The sequence below is a fragment of the Nyctereutes procyonoides genome, unplaced genomic scaffold (assembly GCF_905146905.1).
Source record: "Nyctereutes procyonoides isolate TBG_1078 unplaced genomic scaffold, NYPRO_anot_genome, whole genome shotgun sequence".
Lineage (NCBI taxonomy): Eukaryota > Metazoa > Chordata > Mammalia > Carnivora > Canidae > Nyctereutes > Nyctereutes procyonoides.
The window spans coordinates 26,778,699-26,794,820 of NW_026575133.1; the positions used below are offsets into that span (position 1 = coordinate 26,778,699).

General features: G+C 50.5%; 1 protein-coding gene across 6 annotated transcripts in view; it reads right to left on the minus strand.

The window, feature by feature from the left end:
- Positions 1–16,122, minus strand: part of CTBP2 (C-terminal binding protein 2) — a 156,432-nt gene that overhangs the window by 37,483 nt on the left and 102,827 nt on the right. For 5 of the 6 annotated variants that reach the window (XM_055345862.1, XM_055345859.1, XM_055345863.1 and 2 more), the window contains one exon: positions 10,180–10,339. The exons of the other annotated variant lie outside the window; for it this stretch is intronic. In XM_055345862.1, coding sequence (XP_055201837.1) covers positions 10,180–10,237 — 58 coding nt within the window. In that variant the 5' untranslated portion in view covers positions 10,238–10,339. The remainder of the gene's footprint in view (positions 1–10,179; positions 10,340–16,122) is intronic. 6 annotated transcript variants of the gene reach the window in all.

Sequence of the window (16,122 nt, forward strand, 5' to 3'; positions counted from 1 at the left end):
AAAAAAAAAAAAAAACAACGAGCAAGCCACACTGCCAAACGTTGTTTCCATGTATCAAAGCAGCCTGCTGGCGCCAGTTTCTATAATTCCTCTGCTGGCACAATCGCCACCACGGGCTGCGAGGCCTGGCTGGGCAGGGGACGAAACAGGCCTGGCCACACCAGGACAGCATTTACCCGTCACGCCGGCAGCCCGAGGATGTGTTCACTTAGGAGATACATCAAAACGGACAGGAGGAACCAGATGGAAACAGAGCTATCTGGTTTCAGCAGATCGTTTCCCGGCTCGGCTGAGCTGGAGGTGGCCCACCTTGCGTAGGGTTTCCCCTTCTCTGGGCGCCGCTCAGAGCCTCCTCCCCTCTGGAAAGGGGCAGGTTGGGCAGGACGGGCGTCTCACGGGGGACCCTTTTCAGAAGGAGCACAGGGACAGGGTGGCACGGACACAAGCCTGTACATTGGGCGAGACACATCTCAGGTGGAGAAAAGACGCCAACCAGATACTCTCGAGAAGCCCTTGCCCACATCTACCTCTACCTCTCTTCCCCTTCTTCCACTCTTGAGTTTTTGGGCAAAAGGGATGACCTCTCAGTGAAGTTCCGCCCTACTGTCACCTCTTCTGCCACCACTGGCCAGAGAACGTGGCTGGCTGGGCAGGATGGACAACAGCAGTCCTTATCTCCTCCAGAGGTGACCAGGAACCAGGCGTCTTTGGTACCACGTGCCATCACAGGATGTTTACACCTGCTAACGTCTAAACCAGGCAGGCCCCGTTCCGGGTGCTCTGTCCGTAAGCGACTCTCAGCAGGTATGACTATGCTGCATCCCAGATGCTGGGGATAGAACTTGGGTGCCAGGGCCACAGGGTGTGGGACGCAGGTCAAACTCTAAAGCCAACGCTCCACTTTCCAGAATTTCCTGTGCTGACCCCGGACAGCTCTGCCCTGGTCCTGGAAAAGGAAACCCCCTCAACACAATAATTCTGTTATTTGCTTAAGATTTTCCCACACTCCCAACTATGGCATAGATCACCTATAAAATTAACCACGTGAGCATCAGAAAGTAATTCCTGAACCTGGACTGTGCCAGCCCTCCAAGTGGGGCTCACTGGGCTGCTCCTGCAGCTAGGGCTTCCCCCTACCCCCCGCTGCTGACGGACGTTGCCTGAGGCCTCAGGTTAGCCTGTTGGGCCATTTCCTTTTCTTCGTCTTCTAATAAAGTATAACCCCATGTGGCTCGAGTGCTAGGAGGCCCTGCTCATGGTACAGACACACCCCTTCTGAGGTGAGCGCATGAATTGCACCTGCCAAGAACCTCTTAGAAGCAGGGTAGCTCTCGGGACTCACCCGGCTCCCACACGTCTCGTTCATGGCTCAAGTTCTCCAATGGAGGCAGGACTGTCTAGAAGAAGGTGTGCCCAAAAGCTCCTAAGAAACCAGGAGCAGGTTTGTGAGAAGGAGCGGAAGGTGTAATGCCAGAGGTGGGGCAGCAGTGGGGGAGAGGCTGCAGGGTGGGTGCCACCCCCTGCGCCAGAATGAGGCGGCCCATTTCCATCACCCAACCCATTCTGCTTGGAAACCACCCAAACTCACGCAACCCTGGCTCTGCAAGCTGCCAAATATTATGACAGATGTTTTCCTGTGTTAGGTAAAAACACCTGTAACTGGACTCACACTTTCCTAAACGCTCTGGTGGAATTTATTTATTTATTTTTTAAGCACAGTGCAGTCTTTTAGAGAGCGCCGCTTTTCTGAAAATCTTGTGTTGACTAAATAAAGCAAGATGGGACCAATTTCTGAAAGAGCAATGAGTCTCACAGACTTAACTCTTTAATCCTGCAAAGAGCGTCGCTACGGAAAATTGCATCGAGTAAAAAAGCCACCTCCTGAAAATTGAGAGACTACTCAAATTCTCTTGCAGACATAATGAACCCAAGCGAAAGCTGACCGTGTTGAATAACCCTGAGGCCATACGCAGCACCCTCCCAGAGCCAATTCTTCGTTCCCCGTGTGATGTAATGCGGATCAGAAAAACGCCAAGAGAGGATCTAGGAGGTTCCAGAAGAACAGGGAAGAAAATCAAGGAGGAGACAACCAGCCAGCCCTTCCACGGAGCAGTCGTTGGGTGGATCACCAACAAGCATTTCATGTTCCAATCACATTGGTGACCTAGGAAACTGCTAGAAAAGAATGGGAAACAGAAGACTAGACCCTGCTCTGGGGGTCTACGCCTCACAGTAGTTCATAAATGAATTCCAGATATATCAAGCGCGAGGTGGAGTCGGACAATCTAAAATCTGGACTCACATGAAGGGAGCTGGGTCTGCCTGCCTGGCCCTTGACAGCTGTGCTGTTTCCAGCCCGCCTGGTAGTCATAAATGCTTGCTCCTTCTTGGGGGGCGGCCAGGCCCAGCTCTGGAGCATTTCCGGCCGGCCTTCCATTTCTTGGTCCTCCTCTAGCCCATGGGGCCAGAAAATCACGGCAGCTCTGAAAGTGAAGGTGGCAAGGGGAGCCTTCGAGATGCTTCCCTGCGCCTGCTGGGTCCCAGGATGGAGCTGCAGCAGCACCCACACCTCTGCCTCCCACAGGCGACGCCTACAGGGGGACACCACGGACGTTAGTGGTTTACGTGTTGTTTTTCTGGCAGAAGCAGGGCCAGAAATAGGCCTAGAACATCCTGCTTCCTACTTTTCAATGTGTACAGGCAGTGTTGGTTGTTTGTTTCTGTCAAGTGTTTTACAATTTATGTTGAACAACAGCTTCCTGCCTTTAAAAAATGTTTTCTGTCCTGTTCCCCCAGTGCCCCGATCAAAGCCACTTACTTGGCAAGTCTAAATCAGAGAGGGTGGGGGGCCCAGCGCACTGGTAAAATAGCAAACAGGACATTGTAGCGACGTTTTAAGGCAGCCTGTATCTACATTTTCACAAATGCAAAGAGAAAATTAGAATGTCTGGGCATCACTTCAGTCATTAAAGGAATGACACCGCACCGAATGTCCTGGGATGCATGTTCCCCATTTCTTAGTAGAAAGACGGAGGCTTCGGATTATCAGCGCACCATCAGAAGAAGACCCCAGACCCGAAACACAGCCTTGTAAACGAAACCAACCCTCCCAAGATAAGTGGTCCTCTAAACAGTCCCAGCCAGCCTGTAACATAAGACTTGGCCATTTAAAAAAGTGAAAAGAGGGCAACTCTGGTGGTTCAGCGGTTTAGCGCTGCCTTGAACCCAGGATATGATCCCAGAGTCCCGGGATCGAGTCCCACATCGGGCTCCCTGTGAGGAGCCTGCTTCTCTCTCTGCCTGTGTCTCTACCTCTCTCATGAATAAATAAAATCTTTTAAAAAATAAAACATAAAATAAAAATAAAAAACAAAGAAGTGAAAACAAAGGCTTGCATGTTGCTCCTGACTTGATTTCCTCGATTATAAAACTTAATGACAGCTGAGGTATGGAAATTGGCTTTGATCCCCACTTATAATGGGGCAGAGAAAGTCCAGTCCTCTTTTAGGGCATGTTTTGAAAAGGGGGGGGCGGAGCATGAGCTGGAATCCCAGGCTCAGATGTAGGCCTGGGCAAGCCACAGGACAAAAATCTACCAGGAAAAGCTGACAATCCCTGGCACAAGGTCAGCCTCAGGCAAGGTGGTGAACGAAAACCACTTCATTCCTTCCTCTTTGTAAAAAAAAAAAAGTCCAATAACAGCAAAAATCCTACCAAATCCCAGCATCTTGGATTATAATCCCAACCATCCCAACCCACCTTGACCTTGCCACCCCCCTCACTCCAACACACTCTATGTTTTATGTCCCTTCCCCTATTTTGGGTTCAGAATATTCTAGAAATTTCTTCCTCTCACCTTTGAGATGCCCGAACCATTTCCATCCACTAGGGTCCAGCTCAAATAACCCACTTCCAGGAAGCTTCCTTAATTCACTCTTTGTCACTCTATCCGTAAGTTGAAAGAAATCGACCCCTATTACGGTGACACCACCCCCAAAATAAGCCAGGGAATGCATCAGTTGGCAGAGACAGCTCATGGTTTCCTCATCTAAGGTGACAGAGCCCTGTCTCTTGCAACATGTCCTCTTCTCCATCACGTGCTTGTCTGTTCAACACATGATCATAACGTGACCAGGCTGGTGTGACCATACAGGGCACAGGACTCGGTGGGGACAGCCACAGTCCTTGCCCTCAAGGTACATCACTCTCCAACCAGCACTTGGGAAACAAGCCCAGTGGAGGGCCCAGCCCGTCCAATGAGCAAGTGACATGGCAAGAGGGACAGGGCATAGTGGAGACCACTATGAGCAGGTGCACACAGATACCCAGAACACACCCCCCCACTCCCCGCAACCTCCCAGCCCAGCTGGTGGTGCTGAGCCCGATTCTTGCCTGGACCTGGACAGGCACCCGAGGCTTCCCTGGAGATAGAGAGCTTGCCAAAGACCTCAAGCTCTGTTGCAGCAAGAGTCCCATTAATAGGAGGATGTTCATGAAATCATGGTTTGGGGTCCTGAGTATAAACCGATCAGAAACAGGAGCCTCATTTCGCTGTATCACTTATAGGTTCTGAAAGAGGAGTCACAGTCCAAAAAGAGCTGGCAGCAAAGTGTATCCTGGGGTTCTGGTTTCATAGTCCCCCCCCCCCCCCAAATACCTCTAATTGGGTTGAGCTGTGTTGAGGAGCTACTCAAGCCCAAGACATCCTCCAAATCTGGGGGGCGGGGGAGGAGAGACTGTGTACAGGTGTCTGGCTCTTCAAAAGCCAGGATTGTTCTGCTGCCCTGGGACAGTTTCCTCTGATGAAGGAGACCAGGCCTGGGTCCACTGGAACCCAAGCTCCCATGAAGTGTTTACTGAGCCCAAAAGCAGATAGCCTTTCCTCAAAGGTGCCATGACCAAATGAAATGCATCCAACGCAAAGCAGGCTGGGAAGACAAGTCAGGTGGCTCCGGGGCACTCGGGAGGGGAAAAAAAAATGCATCGTGGTGGGGAACACAGCAGACACAGCAGCGCTGGCTGAGCACGCCAACACCCCACCCCCTGGAGCCCCAGGTGGAGACGGGCAGCCCTGACACGCTGCTCTTAGAAACACGGGGAGTTAACAGAAATTGCCAGCTGCAGTTGGAGGCCATTCAGTGAAACGACAAGTGCAAAGAGAAGCTGAAGTCTGCATTTTACAGATGAGTAGCAATAGAGAATAAAACATTTAACCTGATTCTCCTCTGCAGAGAGCAAGGGCCTGACTGCATATGGGCGATTCTGTGAACCCAATCCCTAGCTGACAAGACAGTGGGCACCCCAGGGGAGGAGCCACGACCAGAGGAGGGGAAATGTCGATTTTCAGCCCTTGCAAATAACTTCCATTAAGCGTCAACATGACCATGCTCCCTACCTTTACTGGTCCTTTACACAAGCACATTGTTGCCGAATGTTCGTTTATGCCTGGAGTTTAAAGTTGTGTCTAGCTGACTATTGTATATTTACATAGCTAATGTAATTATCGCTAATCACATAATTACTGGAAATATGCATAATTGCCTGATCCAAACATATAATTATAATGTATAGCAACATGAGTCCCCCTTTTAAAAATCCACATTTTGGGGCTATTTAAGGATATTTATTAGAAAGGATTGTGGGCCACCTAGAGATGGCCAACTTCAACGTGTTTCCTGTATAAAGTGCCGTAAGCGCTTTTGAGACAGAAACAGGTAAAACAGCACACAAATAAACGACAAAGTGATTCTGGCCCGAGTCCGCCGACTACTCTCTACCCTGCTCCATGGGCTCCAGTGGGTGTGAGCCGGGCAATGAAGGCTGCTGTGAGGGAAGAGCTCCCAGTTGCCCCAATGAATCCACCACCTCAGCCATCCGGAAAACCTGAAGGCTCGGAGACATCTTTGCTTCTGGAACATTCCAGGACCATGAATGATCTTTCTCAGGGGAATGATGTACTGGAATAAATGTCCTCTCACCGTGTCCCGCTCAACCCACTGAGAAGTGCAGAATGCAACTAGAGGAAGGTCTTTTACCTCGTCCCTGCAGCATTTTCTGACTCGTCCTTGGTGACAAAGTGGACACAGAAAGATTCCCAGAATTTATAACTACTCGGGTTCAAGATCAACTAACTACTCATCAGTTGGTCTCTACTTTCCCCGAGTCCATTCATCCAGCCGACCTTCTCACCTCCTCCTACCCTCTGTGCTCATGAGAACATCCTCGAGGCAAGAAACATCGAATAGGATTGTTTATTTAAAAGGTTTACATCATTTATTTTTCTCCTGCAGAGGAAAGGGAAAGTCCTCTCCCAACTTATGTTATAAAGGGGTACTAATCACAGCTCAACTGATGCAATCGCCAGGACCATTTTTCCACGTGTATAAGACGTTCCAACAAAATAAAGTAAAATGAAATATCTACTTTTTCCAAATTACATTCTCCACAGCCACAGAAAAGGACGGTGTTTACTGATTTATTCCACCATAACCCACAATAAGATGTTCTCACAAAAGTCATCAGCAAAGCCATTCTGGCATATTACCCTTCTACAAACCCAGAAAATGCTTTCCGGAGAATGCTTTTCCGGGTTACTATTGGCAATGCTGAGCGACAGTAAGCCCTCTTCTCTGACCAACAGATGTCTGGGGCAAATCACACCAGCTTGGCCGTGCTGCAGGAACACAGTGAGGCTCTGACGGTGCAACTCGCAGATGCAATAGATCAATTATGCCAGCAAACTTTAACAGAGTGGGAAACCAAGACCTAAATTACACACCAAAAAGAGGAGATGGCAGCCTGGCCCTGACCAGTCCCTGCTCCATGAGAATTCTTACCCAACAGCACTCTAGGACTGTTGGATAACAGGCATCAGAAAGAACAGAGAGCAAATTATAAATATCAAAATAGAGCTTTAGGAAGAAAAATTAAAATCTGGCTTTTAAGTCAGCTTGAGAGACCATTATTCCAACTGATTTGGATGAAGTCCCAAAGACTGGCTGGTGAGAAGCAAAGCTATGCTCTGCACTGTGCTTCAATCACGGCAGAAACATCCCTTGGAGGGGGTGGGGGAGAGGATTGCGAAGATGCACCGGAGTCAGATTCCTTCCTCCACCGGGGCTTCAACTAGGAGCCACAAAGGGGAGAGTGGCTAGGAGTGGCCACAGGGAACTGGGGCTCAGGAGGAGACCTTGATGTTTCCAGGGGGAAGAGGCTGGGCCTTGGAGGGCAGGCAGGAATTCTGGAAGCATCAGTATCTGGGCAAGGATGGTGCTCAGATCCCACCAGACTGGCTAGGCTGGAGCAAAAGTGTTCATTAAGGAGGTGGGGGTGGGGGTGGGGGTGTGCACAGCCCGGGTGGCTCATCGGTTTAGCACCGCTTTCAGCTCGGGGTGTGATCCTGGAGACCTGGGATTGAGTCCCACATCGGGCTCCTTGCATGGAGCCTGCTTATGTCTCTGCCCCTCTCTCTTTGTCTCTCATGAATGGGTAAATAAAATCTTAAAGAGAGAGAGAGAGAGAGAGAGAGAGAGAGTGAGGGAGGGAGGGAGGGGGAAGGAGTAGGGGCCCAGGAGGGCCTACCGGGCATGAGATCCCACCGCCAGGGGCTGTGCTGGGGTTGTGAGGTAGGCGGGAGGACAGCAGTCTGGAGGAGGTTTGTTCCCAGAGAACAAGAGCCAAGATGACAAAGCTCCTCTGATCCCAGAGCGGCTACAACAGAACAAGGCAGCGTTCATGCTTTTAATCATAAAAATCAAAAACAATGGGCTATAGGAAGTCCTGGGGGAGGGCGGGGGGAAGCACTGGCAGTGGGAAGAAGACAACAGTCTGCTGGACTCGCTGGAGTTTCAGGAAGAACATTAAAGAGCAATTAGTTCAAGTTTACAGAAAAGATACTGGGGACAGTCCGAAGCCAGGGATGCAGATGCAGGAGGACTTCAAGACAGAGAAAGAACGGAATCCATGGAGCTCACTGGAGGGAAAGACCAAGTAAGGAACAGGAGACAGCCCGGGTCCGTGGACACACATACTGCCCGCCCTGTGCCTTGCTGGTAAGCAGCTGCAAAATGGGCACCACCTGTCCTGGCCCATGAACGATGCTAACTCGGTATATAAACTCGAGGGCCACCAATGAAGCACCTTGGAACAGCTGTTAGACTGGACGGGACAGCAAGCGAATATTTGGGATCGTGGATTTTGCAAGTTAACACCCGAGCCACCGAATTTCCCACGTCTATCTTGATGGCGCCTATTGAGAAATTTAAAAAACTGTACCTGCGACCATCTCAGGAATGCCGTTCACGGATGAAGCAGATACGGAAATTCCCGTCATAAAGAGTGGGTGGGAGGTTGGTGAGCCATGCGCGGGAGAGGGCCTGAAAGAGCCATCAATGGTTTTGCCCCTGTGACAGCTCTAAAACACAGAGGGGAAAGGCCATCGGCTTTCCAGTCCTGATCACGTCTCCGATGTGGGACGTCCAGATACACATGGGGATCTTGGATTCCGGGGGGGGGGGGGGGGGGGGTGTGTGCGCAGAATCAGCACCACAGGCATTCTGGACACCAACCCCAGAAAGTTGCTGCACTAGTTTTTCAAGCAGGGGCCCCTGAAACCTTAAACGAAACACCTTGCCACCAGAGGTCAGAAGTAAATTCCACAAATCCCCACCTGATCGGGTGAACCCAGATTGTGGGATACTTCTAACCAGGTGGCCTGGGCTCTTTCAAGGACCACCAATGCTTTTGAAAGTCAAAAGGACCGTGACAAAAATTTTAGATGAAGGAGAGACCAAGGAGACAGGACAACTAAATGTGTCCCTTGATTCATTTCTGCACAAACCAAGCAGCTGGAAACAGATGAGCGGAGGCAAGGAGACCATGCAATGCAGTCTGTATTAGAGGACACGCGGGGAGGGTCAGCTCCCTGCGTCGGGGGGGTGGTTATGGCGCCGTGTTTACATCAGGAAAGGTCCTCACAGGGGACACATGCCATAGGTACTTAGGAGGAACTGTTGCATCTACAACCTTTAGATGGTTCTGGAAAGTTCACCCATCCATTCACACATACATGTGCACACACACGTATCTCTATTGGAACATCTATAAAAAAGAAAGCAAGTGACAGCCAATGTTACCAGCTGGTAAATGAAGTTGCATATCAGTGTCCATTCTAGTCCATCGAGCTTTCTGTAGGTTTGAGAACTTTGTCATGTTTATCAAAACCAAACCCCCTACACAGCTGCAGAACCCCAGGGATGTAGGGGGACAGTGAGTACTGCTACACTCTCAGATCACAGAGCGCTTGCCGGGCCTACGGTCACACGGTACAACACGTCTGTGATGCCTCCACCCCATGTGGCTTGAGCCACATCTGCCTTCAGGACAATCCAGTCCACGTGGGCAGCAGGTAGGCCCAGGAGGGTGTGAGCACATGCGGGGTGGGGGGGGGGAGCTGTGACCACCCTGCCTGTGAGGCTCCCCTCCGTGATCCCCAGTGACAGACCCCACTGGCCAGGTCACCAGGAACCAGGCAGTGCGGACGTGGCTGGCAAGAGCACTCAACCCCAGGCCCAGAGCCGCGCTCTGGATTTCTCGCCGTTCCCTAATTAGGAGGGGATGGTGTTTAATCAACATCTCAGAGGTTCGTCCCCAGGTTTCCATTAGATTTTAATTATGTTTATTTTTCCTTTCATGAATAAAACACTTCCAGACATTTTCAAAGATACCAGGGATGTGAACACATAATGAGGGGGCAATGCTGGGCTCTTCAGGAATATCTTGGAATTCATCACTGTAAATATCTTAATCAGAAACAGATAAAAGTCCGGAAACCTCAGAGAAGTGAAAAAACATGGCCCTGTTATCCAGTGTCCTCCGTATGCAGGGGTGACCCTAGGGTGTGCGCAAGAAACAGACCGAGGGCCACCCCCTCCCCAGCTGTCCTAGCCCCACCCCTACACCCTGGGAGCCGGGCAGCCCTGCACGCGGGTCAGGTCGACCGACCACACGGCCCAGGACACGCGCAGGGGGTGCTCGGGCCGGGGGGCTTCTGGCCGGAGTGGGCTTCGGTCTGAACAGGGAACCAGATCCCCCGCGGGGGTCAGCGGTGAGCGGGGCGAGGGTTCCAGGGCGGGACTACGCGCCTTTGGTCACAAACCCGCCAATGACGCTGGCTCTTACCTTCACAAATTCTGTCCAATCGCTGTCGCTTGACTTTGTGCTTATCCACAAGGGCCATTCTTTATCGAACTTTGCAACTCTCTGATTCAAAAGGCAAAGCGGTCCTCTAAGAACTTAGGGGAACGCGCAGGAGTCTGCGGGCATTACGCCACTATGAACCCTGAAACAAGGAGAAAAGAATCCTTACTCTCTGGACACCCTGCGGGCACAGGACAACAGGTCATACAGGACTTTACTGCCACTTCCTACAAGGGGACCTGCCACCAGCGCGGGCTCTCTCCTCCCTCCAGCACGGGACGCGGAGGTTGCTGGAGTCCACTAGGCCAGGCTCCCGCCCTGTCTCAAGGGAACGTACGCACAAGACAGTTGTTATTTGTTTCTGAAAACAGTAAACAGCAGCATCTAGAGCTCTTGGCTTTTTGTAAACACCAATTGCCAACAACCTGAATTGTTAGTGATTTGTACTCCAAGACCAGCGACCACGCTATGGGGCCAGCTGGGCCTGCCCGCTTCTGCCAACACAGGGGGGCGGACTCCAGACGGCCCGGACCATCAGGGGTAGGGCCCAGGCCCGTGGGCGAGGAGATACAGACACCCAGCGTGGCCACAGGACAGGTTCTCTGGAGGCCTTTCACCGGGCAGGCAGTTCACAAAACTCCCCAGGGCCCCTTTGGGGGGAACGAGCCAGAGCCGCTGCTCAGCACCACATATGCCCCGGACCCCACCACAGGAGAACAGGGCAGGAAGCCACGCACTGCCTAGCCACTGAAGCCGAGGGTGTCCACTGCCATCCTCCGGGGCCCCCTTGGCATCTGGAGGGAACCACAGATGGCACCGGTGACGGCAGGGTCCAGGCTGCTGGCCTAGACACCGGGGAGCGGCGACCGTGCCCGTCCCAGTGCGCCCACAGCGTTTCAGGCAGAAACGAGGCAGAAGAGCAGTGGCTCCCACTTGGGTTGGGGGCTGCGGGACTCTCGGGAGGGAGAGCCACGTGCCACCTGAGGAGCGGGGGGGCTGCTGCCCAGCTCGTTTGTGGAGGGCGGCTTCGGGGGGGTGTGTTTGGGAGCTCTGACCCCCACCCTCCTGCTCATCCAATGTACCCGCTGAAGCCACAAGTCGCTCTCTGCACCCCACAACGTCCGAGCTCTGACTCATTGCTGCCGTCTTATTGTAACAACACGTGCACACACGGGAAAAGTTGCCCTTAGTTACCCAGCAAATGAGGGGGGATAGGAGGCGAAAGTGAGGCTCCAGGGTTAATCGTGAGGATTATTACGTATGGTCATCAATTATGCAAAAACGCTGGGAGTTACTTTATCAAAGGTCAGAATGCAAGTCTGACTAGGAGAAGCCAGACTTCCTGGTAGTTAATGGCTAATTTCCCAGCAATGAGGCGCACCCCAAAGATTTATGGCAATAATTACATGATTTTTTTTTTTAAAGAGCTGGGGGAAAAAAAAAAAAGCACAATTTCCAATCACATAAATAATTAACACAACATCCCAGAGATACTAAGCCCTTTCCCAACCTGGGAAGTTCCCCAAACCTGAGATCTGATGACACCAGACTAGGGAGGAGGTGAAGGCCATCCTAAACCATGCGGGTCAACATGTGGGAGGTCCCCGGCGCAGACGTGACCGATGCATCATAAAACACCCTGCTTTTGCTGGGCTTTAGGAAAGGCAGCAACAGCAAGGAGAGAAGGGGGTTCTTAGCGGAGACCAGAGTCCCAGACAGAGGCGCAGCCAGGTGGACGCCAGGGCTGGTGCCCGTGAGACCCCCACGGGGCAGCCTCGGACCCCAGAGCTCGGCCGGCAAATTTCCATCTGCTTAGGTCCTGAGGTCTGATCGTCAAGCGGCAGCGTGGTCTTTCTCCACGCTGGCGTGAAGTCAGAACCTCATGGTAGCCGAGGGGTGAGAGAATTAATTAGTTAATATTTGTAAAGTGCCTTAGAGATGAAAAATGACAGCATTATCATCCGAGGCAAGCCGGCTTTCACACCCTCCTCCTCCAATCCCCCAAGTGAGGCCTAATCATTCTTTTTGCTTCCCTTTGAATTTTAATTTGTATAATTAGATGGCGTCCTGAAAAATTGATAAGCAGAATCTCGATTATGCAATCAAGGGAAAGATCAGGCATTGGCTTACACAAATAGTCTGCGTCCTATTATTTAAAAGAAGACGACGAAGAAGAAGAAAACGGGCAACGGACTCCTGTGTCTGGGTATTTTTCAGGCTGGGGGGTGCAGGGAGCAGACCCCTATGCTGGCCCTTCTGGCTGCGGCACCTCCCTCGTCACCAGTGAATTCAGGCTCACCATGCCACCACCAGGCAGAGGCTGGCCGGGACCAGTGGCAGTGACCACCGACTCTCCAAGCTCCATCCCCTTCCCCCCAATATCTCCTTTGAAGCAAAAAGGTAGGAAATGTCACAGTTTCCTCCCTGGCTCTCCCGGGGAGCAAGCTATTTATGAAGACTTAATTAGCATAACCCTCTTCCCGATGACAGGGACAGGCCCTCCTCCGAGCGGAGCTGTGAGCTCCGGTCTCTGGCTGGTGTCCACGCCAGCACCCCGTGCCCTCTGCGCCGGCCCTGGGCTCCCTGGGCAGCACCTGCTCAGAAAGCCACCCACCCCCCTTTGCCTTATACCAGCCTCCACTCACAATCAGGCCCTTCTCCACCACCAAATTTATCACCACTATCATCGCTTGACACTATCCAGTCAAATGTTTAACAAAGAATCAAGGTACACAGAGGGAAGGAAAAGGGCGGGGCGGGGGGGGCGGGGACTTTGTCCCACTGTCCCTCTTTGGCGCAAAGCATACAACTTCAAACCATGGTTGTAGTGTCACACGAGAGAGGAGAATTCTAGAACCTACTTGCAAATGACCAAGGGTAAGCAGGCTCCATGTTTATAATTATTAAAAAAAAAAAAAAAAAAAAAAAGGATGTTTTTATGTGGCTACTTTTCCCTCTGGCTCAGAGGCCAGGAGGATGACCTCAGTGGAACTCAAGAAAGGTCAGAGGGCAAATCAGGTCTTTTCAGAAGTAGGGTCACCAGTGCCAAACAAGAAAACTACCACCATCTTCTCCTCCAAAGGGGAGACCCTAAAATCGCGGGGCAAACCACAGAAAGACCTACCTGACCTTTAGTTAGCTTGAGGTGAGGGGTGATCCAGGGTTGAAAGGTTTGGGGTCAAGGAATCTAGCTCATTGCAGAAGGGGAAAGATGTCTGCATGAGATCCGTAGATTCTTGTCAGCACCAGAAAGCAGCCGTGAGGGTGGGAGGTCTCAACGTGGGTTTCCAAGAGAAAACTGAGATTTAAAAGGGCAGCACACAGGACGACCGCTGCATTTTATGACCACTCACTTGTATATCAAACACAAAACACACACCCAAAAGGAAGTACGAGAGAAATGGGTCCTTCTTCTCCAGTGAGGTCTGAAATCTGGGTGGACTAACTTTGCTAAATAGGACCATTAGCAGCCCACCTGCCAGGACCAAGACTCCACAACGCACAGAAACCCTGAGTCCTTGCTCATTTACATTTGTAAAAATCACAAGTTTAAAAAAGAAATGCCCTCACAGTTTATTCTAATTCCTAGTCTTCATAAACATTAGGCAGACGAAAGAACTCACCCCAAGTAATTGATGTCTTTCCACATGAAAAGTCTCCTTAAGGAAATCTACTTAAACACTGTGTTGATAAAGAGACACCAAGTTTTAGGATGTGCTGACGAATTCATAGGACCATAAGCCAGTGCTGCCAAATTCTGAACGAACCCTTGGAGTCCTCCATATATTGCACTGGTTGTGCCCACAAGGGAGCTAGACACTCAGTATGTGAGGTCAAGATGATCCAGTACAAGGAGAAAAGGCCCCCATAGACCTGGCAGCGTGGGTACGACAAAGGCTCCCACCTTTCCGAGCCTGGGATCCTAAGGGAATGGCACCACTCCTCAGGTCTCCTTCGCCCCATCCTGCAAGTCTCTAATGATGTGTCCATAGTCTTGTTCAACCAACCTGTGAGTGACCCAACAGAGCAGCAGGGGAGGCCAAGGCAACGGGGAGGTGCACCTGCTGGCGCATGCGAAGACTCTGCAGGCGGGTGTGGCATCCAGCATATGGGCAAGGTCAGCGTATTTAACTAGGGCCTTGACAATGCTGGCCCACCAAGAACAACTGCCCGGAAATCTCTCTCTCATTCTTCATTGAGACCCAAGAGTCACTGATCTTGAGGCTATCACAAAATGACCTGTTCGAGCATTTTCAGAAGCCAAACAGGAACAATAGGTTCCTTTCCTGGGAAGAAAGCTGGAGAGAATGCCCTTCATAGGGGATCTGGGGTTTGTTTGATCAAGTCTATCAGAAGAAATGTTCTACAGGGGTCAGGAATCAATGGGTTAAAAAAAAAAAAAACAACTGGCTTAGCCTTTGGTAAATGGTTGACATGATCCCACAGTTAACTACAAAATTATTAAAACTTTTTTGAGGGAAGAAAATGATGCTTTGGGGGAAGATTGATTGTGGGGGGAAAAAGGCTTACTGAAGTCAATTTTGTAATGGTCTCAAAGCTACAGTTGCTCCTTATTTTTCCTCAGTAGCTTTGGGGCATATTTAGGTGTTTTTTTTGTTTTTTTGTTTTTGTTTTTTTTTTTAAAGGGGAAACCCATGGTTCAGACCTCAAGTGGCATATAATATGGTGTACAGGTGATTCCCAGCCCCACAACACCCACCCCATGCCCCAGAGGTAACCAGCAGGACCCTACACTATTTGGCAAGGCTGCTCATCTTTCTCCAGGGAACTCCCAGCAGCCCAGCCCGTGGATGACAAGGCCACACCCTGGTCATGTGCCCTCCATCAGTTCCATGGGTGCCACCCTGTGATCACCGGACAGACGTGCATGGATAGCTTCAGGTGCCATTAGCACAGGTCCACTACACTTCTTTTCCAGCACCCAGGGGCCACGCAAGCTTCAGAAGTCAGACGCATCTGGGTTTTAAAGAAGCAATACAGGACTTACATCATATTCTGGTGGACCCCCAGGTCAATCACTCAGATTTCTGCACCAGGACACAGTAACACACCCAAACTGGATGAACATACAAGATGCAAAAATTACCCTTAACCATTCGGGCCAGGTCAACACCTGCTGCCAAATGGGTTACCAAAGAATTAAAAGTTTTCAGAGCTTTCTACCATTCGGAGGGGAGGCTAAGAAACTATGGGCCTGGAGTTTTATGCAAAATATTCTCTGTGGCTCTGAGGGAGGGAGAGATATGAAGAATAAAGAGACTGGAAGGTCACAAACCGAGAAAGCAAGTCTTGTAGCATGAGGTAGCTCAGTGCCAGGGAGGGAGTCCTGCATGGGTGGAAGATGCTACCAGGAGGGAGCAAATGTCAAAGCCACACTTGTGCTAAGACCAACTCCTTGGCCAACGGTGCCGCGTGAGCCCTTCTGCCTGGTGTAGGGTTGTTAGCACGTGAAAATACATTTCCGGGTGTTAAATACAAGACTCAAGAATTCTCAATGTTTTCACTTGCTAACAACTATCACCAAGAACAGAGTTTGAACAGCATCGATTCATGATTTTCCTAATTGGTTGTTTTGTGTCATAATGAAAATTAAGCGTTGGTTTCCCCAGGCTGAAGAAAAGGAGACTTCCCATGTTCAGAATTTTCCACACATTTTTAGAGCACTAGACTTACAAGTATGCTTCAAAAATTAATACCTTCACTTTTATAATACAGTGGTCTTTAGAAACAAAAGCAAACAGAACAAAACAGATAAAGGCAAATAAACAAATTTTCCCTTAAATTAGGAAATGTAAAAAAATCACCTTTTATCCCCATGGTGTCGACACCGAGAACTGTAGGAACACTAATTTTGTTTTTTCCTTTCTCAGTTTTCTGACCCTTCCCTCCTTCAGCATGACAATT